The following is a 15,475-nucleotide window of genomic DNA, read 5'->3' as shown; positions in this document are numbered from 1 at the left end:
AATAAATAAGGAAGATGGGAAAGCTATTTCTTATAGTAGGCTTCCATCTAATAAATGAAAAGGGAATGGTGGAAAGAGAAAATCACCATTGGGCAAATGTCACAGTGGTAATTTTTCCTGGCAAGAATCGTGAATGAATATAAAACTGGTAGGCAAAAAGTATGATGAAAAATTGTTCATTTATATAGTTTCTTGTATCTACCTACAAGATATTAATTAAAAAGGGAAAGACAGCAACTTAACAGTGGAGAAATCAGACAGACAACACCTTAATCAAGTGATCAAAGTTAACACCGCCAGGAGTGAAACAAACCAAGAGGGAGCTCATGATGTGATGCACCAGGAAGGACACAGCATCACTTCTGCGACCGTCCTGGCAAAAATGCATGACCTGAATCTCATCAAGAGAACACATCATACAAATCCAAACTGAGGAGCATTCTACCAAGCAACTGGTCTGAACTCTTCAAAAATGTCAAGGTCATGACAGATAAAGATTGAATACTGCTCCAGATTAAAGGAGACTAAAACTACATGACAACTAAATGCACCACGTGACCCTGAACCACACGAAGGATATTAGTAGGACAAATTGGCAAAATCTGAACACGGTCTATAGATTCGAAAATAGTTACTGTATCAGTGCTAATTTCCTGATTTTGATAATTTTACTATGGTTATATAAGAGAATGTCCTTATTTCTAGGAAATACACATCAGAGTATTTGGAGGCAAAGGGACATTAATGTTTGCAACCTACAAACATTTCATTTAAAAAATTATATAGGTATATATAAAGTTATTTATATATGTGTGTGTGTGTGTGTATATACATATGGAAAGAGAGAGAGAATATGAATCAGTGATAAAGTAAATGTGTTAAAATGTTAACAGTCAGGAAAGGGAATTCCATTATACTGTTTCTGCAAGTAAAAAAAAAATTGTTTTAATTCTGAAATGGAAGTTAACAAAAGAAATCTACTTCCAAGTAAACAGCAGAATGTGAGAAGATCCATTTATAAAGAGCTGAGAATTTTCTCAGTCTTGCTCATTTGCATTTCCTCTAGATTCCCACCTGTTTCTGCATTTCCTCCTTCCAATGCTGTTTCTCTACTGCCTTTTCTTTTTTTCATTTATCCCTCTGTAGCACATTCTTCCACTCCCAAAGGTCCTCAATGCTTCATAATTTTGGAAATGACTGTATTTCAAAATAATTAATTATCCTAAATGAGTTTTGTTCTTTTGCTTAATTTAAAAATCAGGTGGTTTTAATGTTCTTTTTTTTTTTTTTTTTTTTTTTTTGCGGTACACGGGCCTCTCACTGTTGTGGCCTCTCCCGTTGCGGAGCACAGGCTCCGGACACGCAGGCTCAGCGGCCATAGCTCACGGGCCCAGCCGCTCCGCGGCATGTGGGATCTTCGCGGACCGGGGCACGAACCTATGTCCCCTGCATCGGCAGGCAGACTCTCAACCACTGTGCCACCAGGGAAGCCCGGTTTTCATGTTCTTAAGTCTGCCACTTAAACCTTCTGCTAAAATAAAGTACTTCTTACTTTACCACTAAATCAAGTAGCAAGTTCCTACACTGAATCAAACAATACAATGCAGAAAACAACATATTACAGGATCTAATTTTTAAAAATAAATATAATCTAAGCCTACATATATTTAGGCTACATAAATCCAAAGGCTCATATAACAAATAGTAGTTCATGTGCTGACACATATTGGCACCAAAAAAGTATTGGCTGAGTGGATGAATGCATGCATGCATTCTAGTACTCTTGGGATGGGATTACCAGGGACATTCAGTTTCTATCGTCTACATTCTGTAGACTACATTCTGTCTACATACTACCTCTCCTACCCCTCACCTCCAATAAAAGAGCAGCAATAAAGGTTTTTTGTTTTTTTTTTTAAGTAGTTCCTAAATCCAAATTACAACTTCAAATTCAGGGTCAGAGGGACCATATATGGTAATGGGAAGATCTGAAGTGCCAGAAAAGCTGGGAGGGAAAGTCCCTAAATTCTCCAAAACAAGAAGAAAAACCAAAGCTTCTGAGTGAAATAGAGAGCTTTCCCCCCAGCTTTTCTGAACAAGAAAAGACTACATTATGTTCTTCAAGATATTCCCGAATAACTTCCCATTTGTACCAACTGTACTATCCTCTCTTGTATTTATTAGGAGTCCTTCTCTTTGGGTAGCTTTATGCTTTAAGTATTCCTGGCCCAAATTAATATAACTGGAAGACAAATATAAAATAGCCTACAGTAACCATCTAAACAGTTCATAGCACTTACAATAACACAAAGTCACACTTAAAGCAGTAAAGTTCAAAACCAGTAGCTTGTTAACTATTTGGCGGTAGCTTTCTATACACACACAGCTTCTGAAGATGTTTTTGTACAAGGAAACAATCTAGTGAGTATTTCTGTGTGGACTGAGAACCTACTAAACTAACTAACTAACTTTGGCTAACCACACTTTGATAACGTGGCTGCTATGCTGCTGGGCTAGAAATCTTTCAATTAGGTGGCAGGTCCTATTTTGAGAAGCTGAGTTTTCTGGAAGGCAATAAACAGGGTAAAGCAGGCAAATCCTGTTGATGTTTAGACACCATCCAGTCTGCAGCACAGCAATGGGGCTGGGGCTGGGGCTGGGGAGGGAGATAAGCCTAAGCTCCCAAAAGAGCAGTCCGCTCAATCCTCTTTAACTCAGCTTTGTGTCTGTTATGAATAGCTTCCAATGGAAAGGCACCAATGCCACATTGTTCTTCATTATGCATGGCTTATTAAAATTGAAATTTTACTGTTTCCAACTCGACCAAATTGGTGGCTCAAACCCCCATGTGCTATTAAGAGTGAGGCGTTCATTTAAGAGATGGAATCAGGATGAATATCGCCTGGACCAAAAGTGGAACAGGCTGGAAACTTTGAGGCTTTGCGTTCTAAGCTTGCCGTGTGAGCCTGGGAAAATCCCAATTTTTCTGTGGCTGTTTCCCCAATCTGTCAGGCCTGGTGCCCCTTCCTGAGCTACTCTATACTGAAAAATGAGAGCTGTGAAGTAGGGAATAATTCGTTTCCAGAGAGGCCCTTCCTGGTTGGGAACTTGTTTCTCCTTTTCAAAGAAAGACAGTTATCTATCAGAGCCTGTCCTTTTGCATGGAAGGAGAGCATATCCAAGCTGCCCAGAAAAAACCACTGAAAATCCACACGCCAGCCTTCTAGGCTTGGTACCTGCTCTTCTTCAATCCTGCGCTGTAGTGTTTCAATATAATGCTGGACGGCCATATAGATGAATCGGTACTGTGCTTCTGTCTGGACCATCCCTGACCTCTGAGACCGCACCATCTGAATGGTTTTGGGAACGTCAATGTCACAGTCGACACCTACAAAGCAAGCACCATGGAGTATCAGGATAAACTGCAGAGACAATGTGAAGTGGTTTAATGCACAACTGTTAGCAGACTCAGAGATAAAGCAAATTTAGTCTTTAATGTTCTAACCGAACATGTTCCAAGGGCTACAGCACTGGCCTTCTGACCAATACCAAGGATCCTAGAAGATTACAGCGTAAAGGGTCAGCAGTGAGGGGTCCCTCACGTTCCAACAGCACCGTCCCATACCATCAGCAAGGCAGCTGCATGTTCAACAAAAGACCAGAGCAGTGGCACCCACAGCTCCTAGGCTTTATTTTATGCCAAAAGCTCAAACAGCATCACTTCTGTTCTCTGGCAAACATACTGAAAGCTGAAGTCTCCGGCCTAGATTTTTGTGAAAATATTTTAACACTCAATTCTCTTCTACAGGCTACTTTCACTAGCACTTTCCTTCCATAAACTGAAAACAGGAACTGTAGCTTCTTGTCCTCCAGATGACCTACCTTTCTCTCTGATGATGTCAATAAGAATATCAATCACAATGAACGTCCCTGTTCGGCCAATTCCAGCACTGTGGGCAGAAGGATGAAGAGCGAGGACAACGGAGTCATTCATGAGGGTTTTATATGCAAAACCAAGCTATTAATATTAACAGAAACAATGTCTGCTCTTGGGAGTGTTTATAAGATTGTCCATTTATATTCGCAAATATATTAGCAAAGAGCACAGGGCTTTGGACTCAGTCCATCCTACACTTGGAGTCCAGCTTCTCCAGCACAATGTGCCTGAGGCAACTCCCTTAACCTCTCTGACCCTCAGTTTCCTCATCTGTGGAACAGGTTGTTGTGAGGATCAAATATGAGTAACGGATGAAAAGCACTGAGCTCAGATGCTGGTATAGAGCAAGTGCTCAATAAAAGGGAGCTTTTAAAGAACTGAATAAATAACATTTCACCCACATCTACTTGCATATGAAAGAGATTTAGGAAACCAAACTTTCCCCAGTATAATCATGAAACCTAAGCTTGGGCACCAGCAGCCTGCGAACTCTGGTGCAGAGGCCATGGGCCTGGCTTCTAGAAGCCTGGATGGGGAGCGGTCCGAATCTTCTGAAGCAAACAAGTATATTGTCAGGGGAAAAAATATACCTTATTTCCATGGAAAAAGAGAACAGAAGCACAATCAAAGAGATGAATCCTAAATTATTATATTAACAAAGAAAACCAAGCAAACATTACCAGACTAAGGGCTCCTTGAGAATAAGGACTGTGTTTACCACCCTGTGCCCCACCACCCCCAGGTACACGGTGGTCCCGTAGGATCTAGAAGAAATGTACTTTGGGTCAAAGTGGTCCCTTAATGCCTCAAACAGAGATTAAATTTTTCCCTCAGTTAAAGAGCTGGGGATGGGCAGGTAAAAACAAGCCCCCTGGGCATCAGAACACAGGACAGGCAGCACCCTGGAGGTGGGAGGGTTGGTCACCTGCAGTGAACCACCACAGGCCCCGCGTCCGTGATGCTCTCCTGCTTATGGTGGACCTCCTCCAGGAAGTCCAGCACGCCCCCGGGGTCACTGGGCACTCCGTGGTCCGGCCAGGTCCGAAAGTGGTATTGCCAGACCGTTCTCTCCGTATTCCCCTGGAGTAGAGCCAAGAAAAACCAGAAAAGAATTAAATAAATCAAGGGGTTGAGGACTCGTCTGGTCCCCATCTTTCCCAGATCCTACGTGAGCCAGGGGACCGGGCCCGCACAGAGCCTCCTCACACACTGCTTACAGGTCCCCTGCACGAGTTTCCCAGATCTCTCCTACTTTTGGGTCTGACTGAGCAATCCTGGAGGCAACCCTTGGCCTCTGCCATAAGAACCAAGATGTCTCATTCGGCTATTTGTTCTTCAGGAAACTACAGCCTGAATCAGTCTCTGAATCCTCAGCCAGGGGCAGATGAGGTCCCTGATCCTCCTCATCCAAGGGCAGCTCTACCTGGGAGGCAACTGAGGCCTCTGAGACTCAGGGCCCTCCTCCCACCAGATGAGAAAACGGGTATTCCCTCAAGCACTTGTTCCTCTTTGTCTTTTTGTACCTGGCCCTCCTCCCCTCCCCCAACACACACTTTTATTATAATATGATATTTAAACCTCTGTTTGCTGCAAAGCAGATAAGAAGACAGGCTTTGCAATCAGATGGGTGGATTTAGGCCCAAATTTCAGGATTCACACTCACTGCGGCCCCTGGACATCTCTAAGCCGCAACTTCTTTATTTGCCGATGGAGATAAGAATCTCTCAGTCACAATACCATTGTGAGGACTAAACAATGTCAATTAAACACACAGCCACTGCGCAGGAGACAGTTAAGAGACTCAGCACACTGGTGCTCTTCTGAGGACTGACATTAATAAAGGTCAACAAGGATACCAAGACCACAAAAAACCAAAAAGCATCGTGTTCTGGGTCTACCCAGATTAGATCCCTGTAATGGCACTATTCGTCACTACATCTTCTTCCGACATATCTGGAGACAATCCAAGCTAAGTAACATTTTTAAAGGGGATTTTAAAAAAGAGAGAGAGTAACTAGACCAGTGTCCACCACCAGTAACCTTCAGAACATCCAGGGAATCTGAACCACAATCAAGATCCTTTCTTGAATTATGTGCATTTAATTTGCTGAGTCAGAAAAAGATTTTTCTGGATGTTACCAGTGAGCTAAAGATCAGGGGGCTACCAGGGTCACAGAAAGGACAGGGAACGAGAGAGATCCAGCGCCCGGAGCATCCTTGCTCCTCATCCTTCGTAAATGGCCACTGAGGTCTCTGCTCCCACCCCTCCTTCCCAGGCAATCAGGAGGCATAAATGAGATCATGTGATAGCACTTTAGAAAACACGGAACGAGCTCTACAAAAAAGCAGATAATCTGTGACCAGCAATTTTGGAGGAATGATCGGTCCCATGCCAGCACCTGCATCCGAGGGTGCAAAACACAAACCCAAAACGCCAACTTTTCCCGTACCTGCTCTTCCCAAATCTCCGATAACAAGAAGGATGGTTTATCACTAAAACTGAAGAAAAATCCACCTGCTACTGAGAAACACCTGATGATGAGAAGATGGGTAGTTATCACTAAACCTGAAGAAAAACCTATCTGGAATCTTTGTCCGACGTCCTCTAAATCTCTGTCTCATTTCTGCTGGACAACTCCTCTCTCAGACTCTCCAAGTGAACCTCCACCCTCTCCCCACAACCGCACCCCCGCTGACATCAGAAGTTTGACATCCCACCCTGGACCACAACTGCCGAGGCTTCCAGCTCACTTCAGTCCCCCGACCACCTCATGGAACTCACCAGACCACTGAGCCCCTCCCTCCACCCTCCGTCTGCCTCCTCCTGCCCTTGCTGCTGGCTTGCCCAGCTCAGATTCCACGCACTCTCCTCACAGCCACTCTCCATCACAGACCTCCACTCCCTCCACCCTCTCTCCATCCACTGCACACACAAACACACACACCCCGCCCCGCCCCAGCAAAGCCCCAAGCCTGGACGAACCTAACCACCCACTTTCTCTGTTTTGTACCCAAGGAACAGAGTGTCCTTGGAGAAAACTCACACCAGGTGACTGGTATCACTGAATGGTCATCTTCACCACCTCAGTGGGCACTCAGCACTGCCCAGAAATTTACTGGATTTCTGGCTTTGCTACACAATGACTATTTCATCCTTTCCCCACTTTCCTCAAACATTTCGCCTCTTCTTATTCCCTTTGAATGTCAATGGATGGCCTTGCCTCAGGCCTGATAGAGAATTTAGAGCAAATCCCTGTCAGCTCCCCTCCCTATATCTGTGGCCACCTTCTCCTCTTTCCCTCCTGTGGCCAAGAAGTGCTATCCCCATCGATCAAATCCAATCCATCCACGATGCTCTAGATCCCACGCCCCTCCTCGTCCAGCCTCCACCCCTGCCTCCCTGGCATCCTCGCCTTGACGTCTCAAAGGCATCTCAAACTTTACGTGTCCAGCAGGTTGCGCTTCATCCTCCCTCCCTCCTCAAATCTGCTGCAGCCCTCGCCCCTCATTCACGCCATCATCAAACCCCTTCACATTTACATCCACAATTATCTCCAGTCGGTCCCCTTCTTTCCATTGCCCCTACCATGTTTTACCCAAACGATTCAAGCCCTACCATCCTGTACATCTTCCAGCTTTTCAGACCTCTGCCACAGTGCCACCGTCCACTCAGACTCAAAACCCTACGACGTCTGATTCCGCCTCCTCCTCCAATAGCCAAACTATCCCTACACACCCTACAGACTTCACCCCCCAAGGGGTCTCTCACATCCCTTGCTTCTCTTCTAGAGTTTATTCTGGCATTTTATATCATATTCATTTCCAAAGGAAGGAAAAAGAAGCAAAACGTGGAGAGAGGCCATCAGACCTAGACCTCTGCGGAGCCCTCCTGGTTACAGGCGTCCTGGCCACTGGAGTCACTCCATCCCACTCTTCCCTCGGGGGGCTGTAGGACACCTTCCTGGCACGTGTCTCCACATGTGTCCACTTGGCACAAGAACCGTCACGGGTCCAACACCAGCCAATGAATAAAATTTACATTTCCTTTTTTTTTTTTTGGCCATGCCTGCGGCATGTGGGATCTTAGTTCCCCAACCAGGGATCGAATCCGGGCCCTCTACAATGGAAGCACAGAGTCCTAACCCCTGGACCAAAAGGGAAGTCCCTAAAATTTACATTTCTTCACATGAGCGTTAGGGCTCTTCCCAACTTGGTCCCAACCTCTCTCAACCCAAGTTTACTCCCTCAATTCCCCACTTGCCTTCATTCCCTGTAAACCCCATTTCCTTGACATTGGCACTTCAGAACCCTGGCTGACAATGACACTTCATCTGGGAGACCCTCTCTCCACCATCTTCTCCCACAGAGACCCCGACCTAAAGGCCCACCCTCTTCTGAGACGGTCTCCCTGATGCCTCGGCTGGAAGCCCAGCCTCGGCAGAACTCCAGCACCTTAGACGGGTGTGACAGCCGGTGTCTGCTCGAAAGCACAGGACTTTGTATACGTGGCTTCTCTCGGCTACATGACTGCAATTCCCTGAGGACAAAGGCTATTTCGCTTACCTTTGTGTCCCCAAAGGACTTTGAAAAAGTAAGCCCCTCTCACCATGCAATTAAAATGAATCCAAATCTTGTTGGATTCAAAGTTAGTCACCCCAGGGACAAACCTGAACTACAAGCAATTAAAAGCTGATGCCATGGAATTTGGTCACTGAATAGGCCTCAGGGCCTTTGCACTCACTGCTCCCTCCGCTTAGAACACTCCTCTCCTGACCCTCTGGATGCTGCTCCACCTTCAGGTCTCAGCTTGCGTGGCACCCCCTCAGAGAGGCCCTCCCTGTTTACTCCATCTCGGGTACCCAGTCACTCTCTAACATACCATCCTGTGGCTTTCACAGCTGGAGCACAATCGGAAAGCTTAGTTGGTTATTTACTCCTTAACCTTCCACCTCCCTAGGCTCTGTGGGGGCAGGGACTGTGCCGGTCTGGTTTGCGATGTATCAGTAGTACCTTGACGGTACCTGGCACATAGAAGGCGCCTGATAGATGGATGTTATTCAATGAGTGAACGAATGCCTGAAGGTATGCAGACAGGAGTAACCGCACGACCCTGGATTAGCGCACACCATGCGCAGTTACCAAAGTCACTAAAGTACGACAATATACTTACTTGTCCAACCTTCGAAAGTTTAAGTTCTCTTAACGTATAGTCATGAGCAGCACTTTCTTTGACGTTCCTAACGCGCATGACCCCGTATTCTTTTAGCGCATACTCATCAGGCCAGTATTTGACACATTTACTCTGGAAGGGATCAGAGAAAAGACAGTTAATCTCTGTGAACTCTGACATGAAAGCCGAAACCAAAAGAAAACCAACGCTCAAGTCTTCCTTGATGACCACTAACATGGAAAACGGCCTGTCTGGTATCTAACTGTTGGGTTTTGAAAGAAGGAAAGAAGAATTCAAAAAGAAAAGCAGGTGTGTGGAGAACCAGGGAGAAGTGGGAAGAGAAAGCCGCTGTTGCAAAATTGTCTAATTTAAGCCACAGGTCCAAGGAGAGTCAGTGTTTGTTTATTTCTCTCTAAAGAACCAAAGAGGCAGAAAGAAGGGGACTACCCAGTATGAGGGTGCTGCCTAGCATGCACTCTGTTCTGAATTCCAGAGATCTACCAGTCACTGTGCAGGGAAGGCAAGCAGGGGCTCTGGAGGTGGATGGGCTGCCCAACGAGCCAGACTGTCTGGTCCATTTCCGTGCCAGTGTAGGAGGTCTCCCCGCCTTATCTAACCCAAGTGTGAAATAACTCCAGCACAGAAAGGCAGCTGATGGGGTTTTGAACCAGCTGCTTTTTCTATATCCAGATCCATCTGATACCTGCTACACACGTCACCTTCACTTAACTGGGTGCCTGGGAACGCCAAGCCTGCAATAGCTGCTGGCTTCAGAGCAGGCAGATTGGAGAATATGGCACCAAAGGAATCATTCTGGTTGCCAAAGAGGAAGATGTTTTGCTCAATGAGAGATGAGTCTGCGTATACTTGGTGATGTGTCCTGGGCAGAGAATGCCTTTGTGTCTTGCTTTTTCCTGGGAGCAGTCACCCATGCCACTCACTTTCAACAACAACCAAGACACAAATATCAGCAAGAGAAACCTACCTTGTGCATTAGGAAGACAGAGAAATTCACTGTTATAAAACGAGAAATCAGAGAGCAGCTGCAGACGTCCCCACAGTCAATGACTGAGGGAAAGAAGAAAAACATGGCAGGAGGAAAGGTCAACAGAAGAATTAATGGACAGCGTTTACTTTTCTGCTTAACATGGCTTATGTGGTCTTTTATGCATTATTCTGAATTCAGCTTTCCCTCCACGATCCTGTAGATCCAAAAACCTCTTTGACAGATTTGACACAATTTTTATTATCCCCAAATAAACACTTTGACTATTAAATGTATGCAATGCTGTCACTCTCCAATCAATTCTGAGGACTGCTGGTTGCTCAAAAGAAGACAAATTAAATCACAACTCCTAACATTGTAGCTGACTCTGCATGTCTGCAATCTACTGTGCCCTCCTCCCAGTTTCCCAAACTCTGATGTAAACCTTGGCAAACAAATTCTAAAATGTGAGTGCTAATACTTTAGCTTTTAAATTAAAGCCCAGGAATCAAGGGGAATTCAGAGTCTGGTTTTTCTTCTGTGCACTGGCGGGGATAACAGGCGAACAAGTTACCAGAAACGCTCACGGGGAGACTGAAAGCCCATCACGTCCTCCTCTCCAGCAGCAGAGTACAGGCGAAGAATGAGAAAACAGACAAAGGCTGGGAGAAGGAGGGAAGGAGTGGGGGGCAGAGTGACTTGGCCCAATGTCTGTCTATTCTAGGAGTTTCTGGCAGCTCTTCTGAGAGGGACCAATCCTGATCCCTCTGAAGTGACCTAAGAACCCTCTCTTCACAGCCCCCAAGTCCTCTGAGAACAGGTGGCCTCCTACAACTGCAATCAGGCAACAGGCAGGACAGAGGGCTGTTTCTGTTTTCCTTTCCATACTTAGAGCAGGTGACACTCACCTGAAGCAAAAACTATGAAGACATTTTAACTTGTCCATTAATGCAAGAACATCTACTGTTACTGCAGGCAGCTGCTAGCGGAAGCCTTTGTTTCACAATGACCAGACCTGGCCTCAAAGGTATTCAAAAGTGTAACAACTAGCAGTACAACAACGAAAATCTTACAAAATCACATTGCCTTTCACAACTGATACGAAAATTACATTAGAAGGGCTAATATCCAAAATCACCCATCTGTCTTTTTATAGGGTATGACTGCTACATTCCATGCAACTTTTACATAAACCAGTTAAAGTATATATAAAAAAAAGAACTTCTGACTAGAACACAAACAAAAACAGAGAACTTTTCCATATTAAAAAATGGACAAAGAGATGACACAGAGCTGTCACTCAGTGAGATTTGTCTGCTTCTCTATAGGTGTGGGATGTTATAACTTTTAAAAACCTGAAGTGTCATGAAGAGTGCAGGGAGATGGGTACTAGGCATATGCTGCTTGGGGGGAGCGTACACTGGGACAACCACTCTAGAGGGTAGTTGGCAGAATTTATTAAAATTTACAACATGCAAAAGCAAAAACAATAAATAAACAAGAAAAAATAAACAAAAAAATTTCAAAAATGGAAAAAAAAAGAGAAAAAAAGAAAAATTAAAAAAAAATTTTTTTAATTTACAACATGCACACCCGCTATGACCTAGCAATTCTTCTTGACATCTAACCTAGAAAAACACTTACCACATACAAAAGCAAAAACAAGATTGTTCACTTCAGCACTGTTTATAAGAGCAATAACTGAAACATTTAAATGCCTAATATATGACTGTTAAACAAATGGTGGTACATCCATACCATGGAATACCATGCGATTGCTAAAAAGAATGAGATAGGTCAATATGTACTAACAGAAGAAGTTAGAACATATATTTAGTGGGGAGAAAAAAAACAAGATACACAATAAAGTTACTGTATGACAGCACTTTTTCATACAGTACTTGTCCGAAAATAGCACTATATACTTCTTTAGGAGCATGTATGTATGTAAATACATGTACATGTGCAAATGTAGGTATATAATGCCTATTATACACATGCATATGCAAATGCCAAGAAGACAGTGTAGAAGAATACACATCAAACTGATAAGAGGGTTTATGTTGGAGGAGGGAACAATTGGGTGGACAAGGGATGGTGACAAAGGTAATTTTAATTGTAAGGAGTTTGAATGTTTATCTGAATATATTGTCTGGATAGTTCAAATTAATTTTTTAAATGCTTAGAAGTCCTAAGTATAGTTCACATGACAAGTGAAATCAATGTTTATTGATTAGTCCTCTAATCCCCTGAAGGTACCAGACAGGCCTTCTTACACTCCCTTTATGACCTCTGCTTCTGGACACAATGGGGTAAAAGAGACTGGATTTACTCTCCTACCTTAAACCACTAAAATGGAAAAATGAAATGACATATATAATAGGATTAGTAACAAGGACATTTAAAAAATTATTATAAATATATTCCATATGTTCAAAAGGTACAGTAAATGATGGACATGTTAAGAAGAGAGACATAGGATATATTAAAAAGACTCAAATAAAACTTAAATGAAAAGGACAATGTCTACTGTGAAAATTACACTGGATAGGATGAACAGCAGATTCTACACTGCAGAAGAAAAGATTAACTGAAACACGTATAGCAAAAGAAACTTATCTAACTTATCCCAGACACAGAGGGAAAAAAGTGAACTGAAAAAAAATGAAGAAATTCTCAGTGAGCTACAGGACAACTTCAAACAGCCTAATATATGTGTAATTGATATCCCAGGACAGGGTGGGTTGGCAGTTCATATGTGAAGAAATAGTAAACATTATTCAAATTTGAAGAAAACTATAAACCCAAAGACCCAAGAAGCTCCATGAACCCTAAGAAGAAGAAACAAAGAAAACTACACCAAGGTCCGTCATAATCAAATTTCTCCTACTCCCTTTTTTCCAGAGGGTCAGAGTAAGCTTACTGTGTTTACTCAGCTTTTTTTTTTAAAATAAATTTATTTATATTTTATTTTTGGTTGTGATGGGTCTTCGTTGCTACCCACGGGCTTTCTCTAGTTGCGGTGGGCGGGGACTACTCTTCGTTGCGGTGCGCGGGCTTCTCATTGCGATGGCTTCTCTTGTTGTGGAACATGGGCTCTAGGCACGCGGGCTTCAGTAGTTGCAGCACATGGGCTCCACAACGCAGGCTCAGTAGTTGTGGCGCACGGGCTTAGTTGCTCTGCGGCACGTGGGATCTTCCCGGACCAGGGCTCGAACCCGTGTCCCCTGCATTGGCAGGCGCATTCTTAACCACTGCGCCACCAGGGAAGTCCCTATTCAGTTCTTAACATGTTCAACCTGACATGTCCAATACTTCAAAAAAGTAGAGTATATAGCATACCTTTCCTCTCTCCACTTCTTTTGTTGTCATGACAATCACTCGGGAGTTCTCTTGAAACACCATCCGCCAAAAGTCATTCACTGTGTTTTGCAGGCAGCCCTGTGTGGCAATGTAACTCTTTTTGGGCTTTGAGTTGTTGCACTTGGTTTCAAATTCAGGCTAGAAATTTAGGAAGAAAATACTTCAAACATTTGAAAACTGCTTTCAGGCCATGAGGAAGTATTTAAAATACAAAAACTGGCTAGCAATATACAGTCAGAAAACACCACAAGAAACAAAGTTTACCATGATAATGTTTGCATTGATGTAATCTGAAACAGGCTCATTGGGATCACCATCGTGTAGGACAACCCTGGTGTGGTCAACTGGAAGAAAAAGAGACCATGGTCACAAAGGTACTGAGACCTCTTCAGGACAAATCAATTCAAATCAGTTCATTCTCAACGAGTCCAAGTTTTGCTCATTTCATGATAAAACAACATTAAAAACTAAATCCTAAACAATAATCTGAATATGATGCCTCATAATGCTTTCTTGAAGAGAATAAAGTAGCAATGTCAATTCCCTGGTTTTGATAATGTACTATGGATATATAGAATATTATTATTGGGAGAAGCTGGATAAAGGGTACATGGGAACCCTCTATATATTTTTGTAACTTCTTGTGAGTCTAAAATTATTTCAAAACAAAAGGTATTTTTGTTTTTTGGGGTTTTTTTAGAGGAAGAGTAAACTACAGGTAAATGACATGATGTCTGAGATTTGCTTCAAAACAATTCAGGAAGAGAAGAGAAGTGTATCAGAATATAGATGAACCAAGATTGGGCAGGAGTTGACAATTGTTGGAGCTGGGTGATGGGTACGTGTGGGTTCTTTATACTATTCTGTCTACTTTTGAATATATTTTAAACTTTCCATAATAAAAAGGGTTTTTTTTTAATGAAGTAGAATTAAATACAGTATCTAGACAACAGGATTCTGATGATATCCTACTGACCAAATTTTATACAAAAGTACATTACTGATTTTAAAAAAATCTGAGTGTTCTACCTAAGCAACACATTTTACACTGAGAAATAGTAATAAAGTTGTATGTCTTACTAGAATAATGTTCTTTTGCTTCAGACTCCCCATCTTTAAAGAATATGATGTTAATCAGAAGAAACATCTGATTGGGATCTTTAAGGGAGGAAAGGGCAATAATATTCTATTTATCAATAGATACTGCATACCACTGTTCCCTTCATCTTTTCCTACATCCCCACATCTTACTAATGAGTACCATTTAGACCTCTTGAGCAGAAATGAAAACTTAAGACATAAAGAGGGCAATGCTTCCCCAACGTCATTAGGACCATGCTGTGGCTCAAAATGATTCTCTACAAATTCCTCATTGTCTCTCCTCAGTATTAGAAATGCCTCCACTTTCTCCCATCCTCAACTGCACACATTAAAAATATCTACATGGATGTGATATACATATACACTGTGTGTGTGCACCTATGTATACAGAAAGACTATGCCACACACACACACACACAGACACACACGCACACATGGGATGGGTTTACAGTATCTGACAAAATAGCTCTGGCCTGAGGAGACATTACAGCAGTGCTCTCCCCTGATCATGCTACCCAATAAACTTCAAAAATAAAGTTTTTGAACACTGAAATATATATACAATTATAGATACACACAAGCCTTATTTTTATTTTTATTTTTTTTGCGGTACGTGGGCCTCTCACTGTTGTGGCCTCTCCCGTTGCGGAGCAAAGGCTCCGGACGCGCAGGCTCAGCGGCCATGGCTCACGGGCCCAGCCCCTCCGCGGCATGTGGGATCTTCCCGGACCGGGGCACGAACCCGCGTCCCCTGCATCGGCAGGCGGACTCTCAACCACTGCGCCACCAGGGAAGTCCCACACAAGCCTTATTTTTAAATTGGGTAAAAACATTATGCACACTCTGCCATCAAGCTGCACATCAGATTAAAAATTTACTTTCTTTTTTTTTTTTTTTTTTAGATAAAGGATGTAAATCA

At 43.2% G+C, this 15,475-nt stretch overlaps 1 protein-coding gene across 2 annotated transcripts in view; it reads right to left on the bottom strand.

The window, feature by feature from the left end:
- The window catches only part of PTPN11 (protein tyrosine phosphatase non-receptor type 11), a 78,096-nt gene that overhangs the window by 14,117 nt on the left and 48,504 nt on the right, over positions 1-15,475 (bottom strand). The window contains exons 8-13 of one of the 2 annotated variants that reach the window (XM_029222413.1): positions 13,720-13,799; positions 13,435-13,593; positions 9,108-9,239; positions 4,863-5,017; positions 3,883-3,950; positions 3,237-3,388 (exon numbers count right to left, since the gene is read on the bottom strand). In XM_029222413.1, the coding sequence (XP_029078246.1) occupies positions 3,237-3,388; positions 3,883-3,950; positions 4,863-5,017; positions 9,108-9,239; positions 13,435-13,593; positions 13,720-13,799 (746 nt within the window). Of the gene's footprint in view, positions 1-3,236; positions 3,389-3,882; positions 3,951-4,862; positions 5,030-9,107; positions 9,240-13,434; positions 13,594-13,719; positions 13,800-15,475 lie in introns of both variants that reach the window. The other variant, XM_029222409.1, reaches the window with a different exon arrangement.

This window comes from Monodon monoceros, unplaced genomic scaffold (assembly GCF_005190385.1).
Source record: "Monodon monoceros isolate NGI ecotype Baffin Bay Population unplaced genomic scaffold, NGI_Narwhal_1 Super_Scaffold_1, whole genome shotgun sequence".
In the NCBI taxonomy this organism is placed as follows: Eukaryota; Metazoa; Chordata; class Mammalia; order Artiodactyla; family Monodontidae; genus Monodon; species Monodon monoceros.
This window is presented reverse-complemented; position numbering and strand designations above follow the sequence as displayed.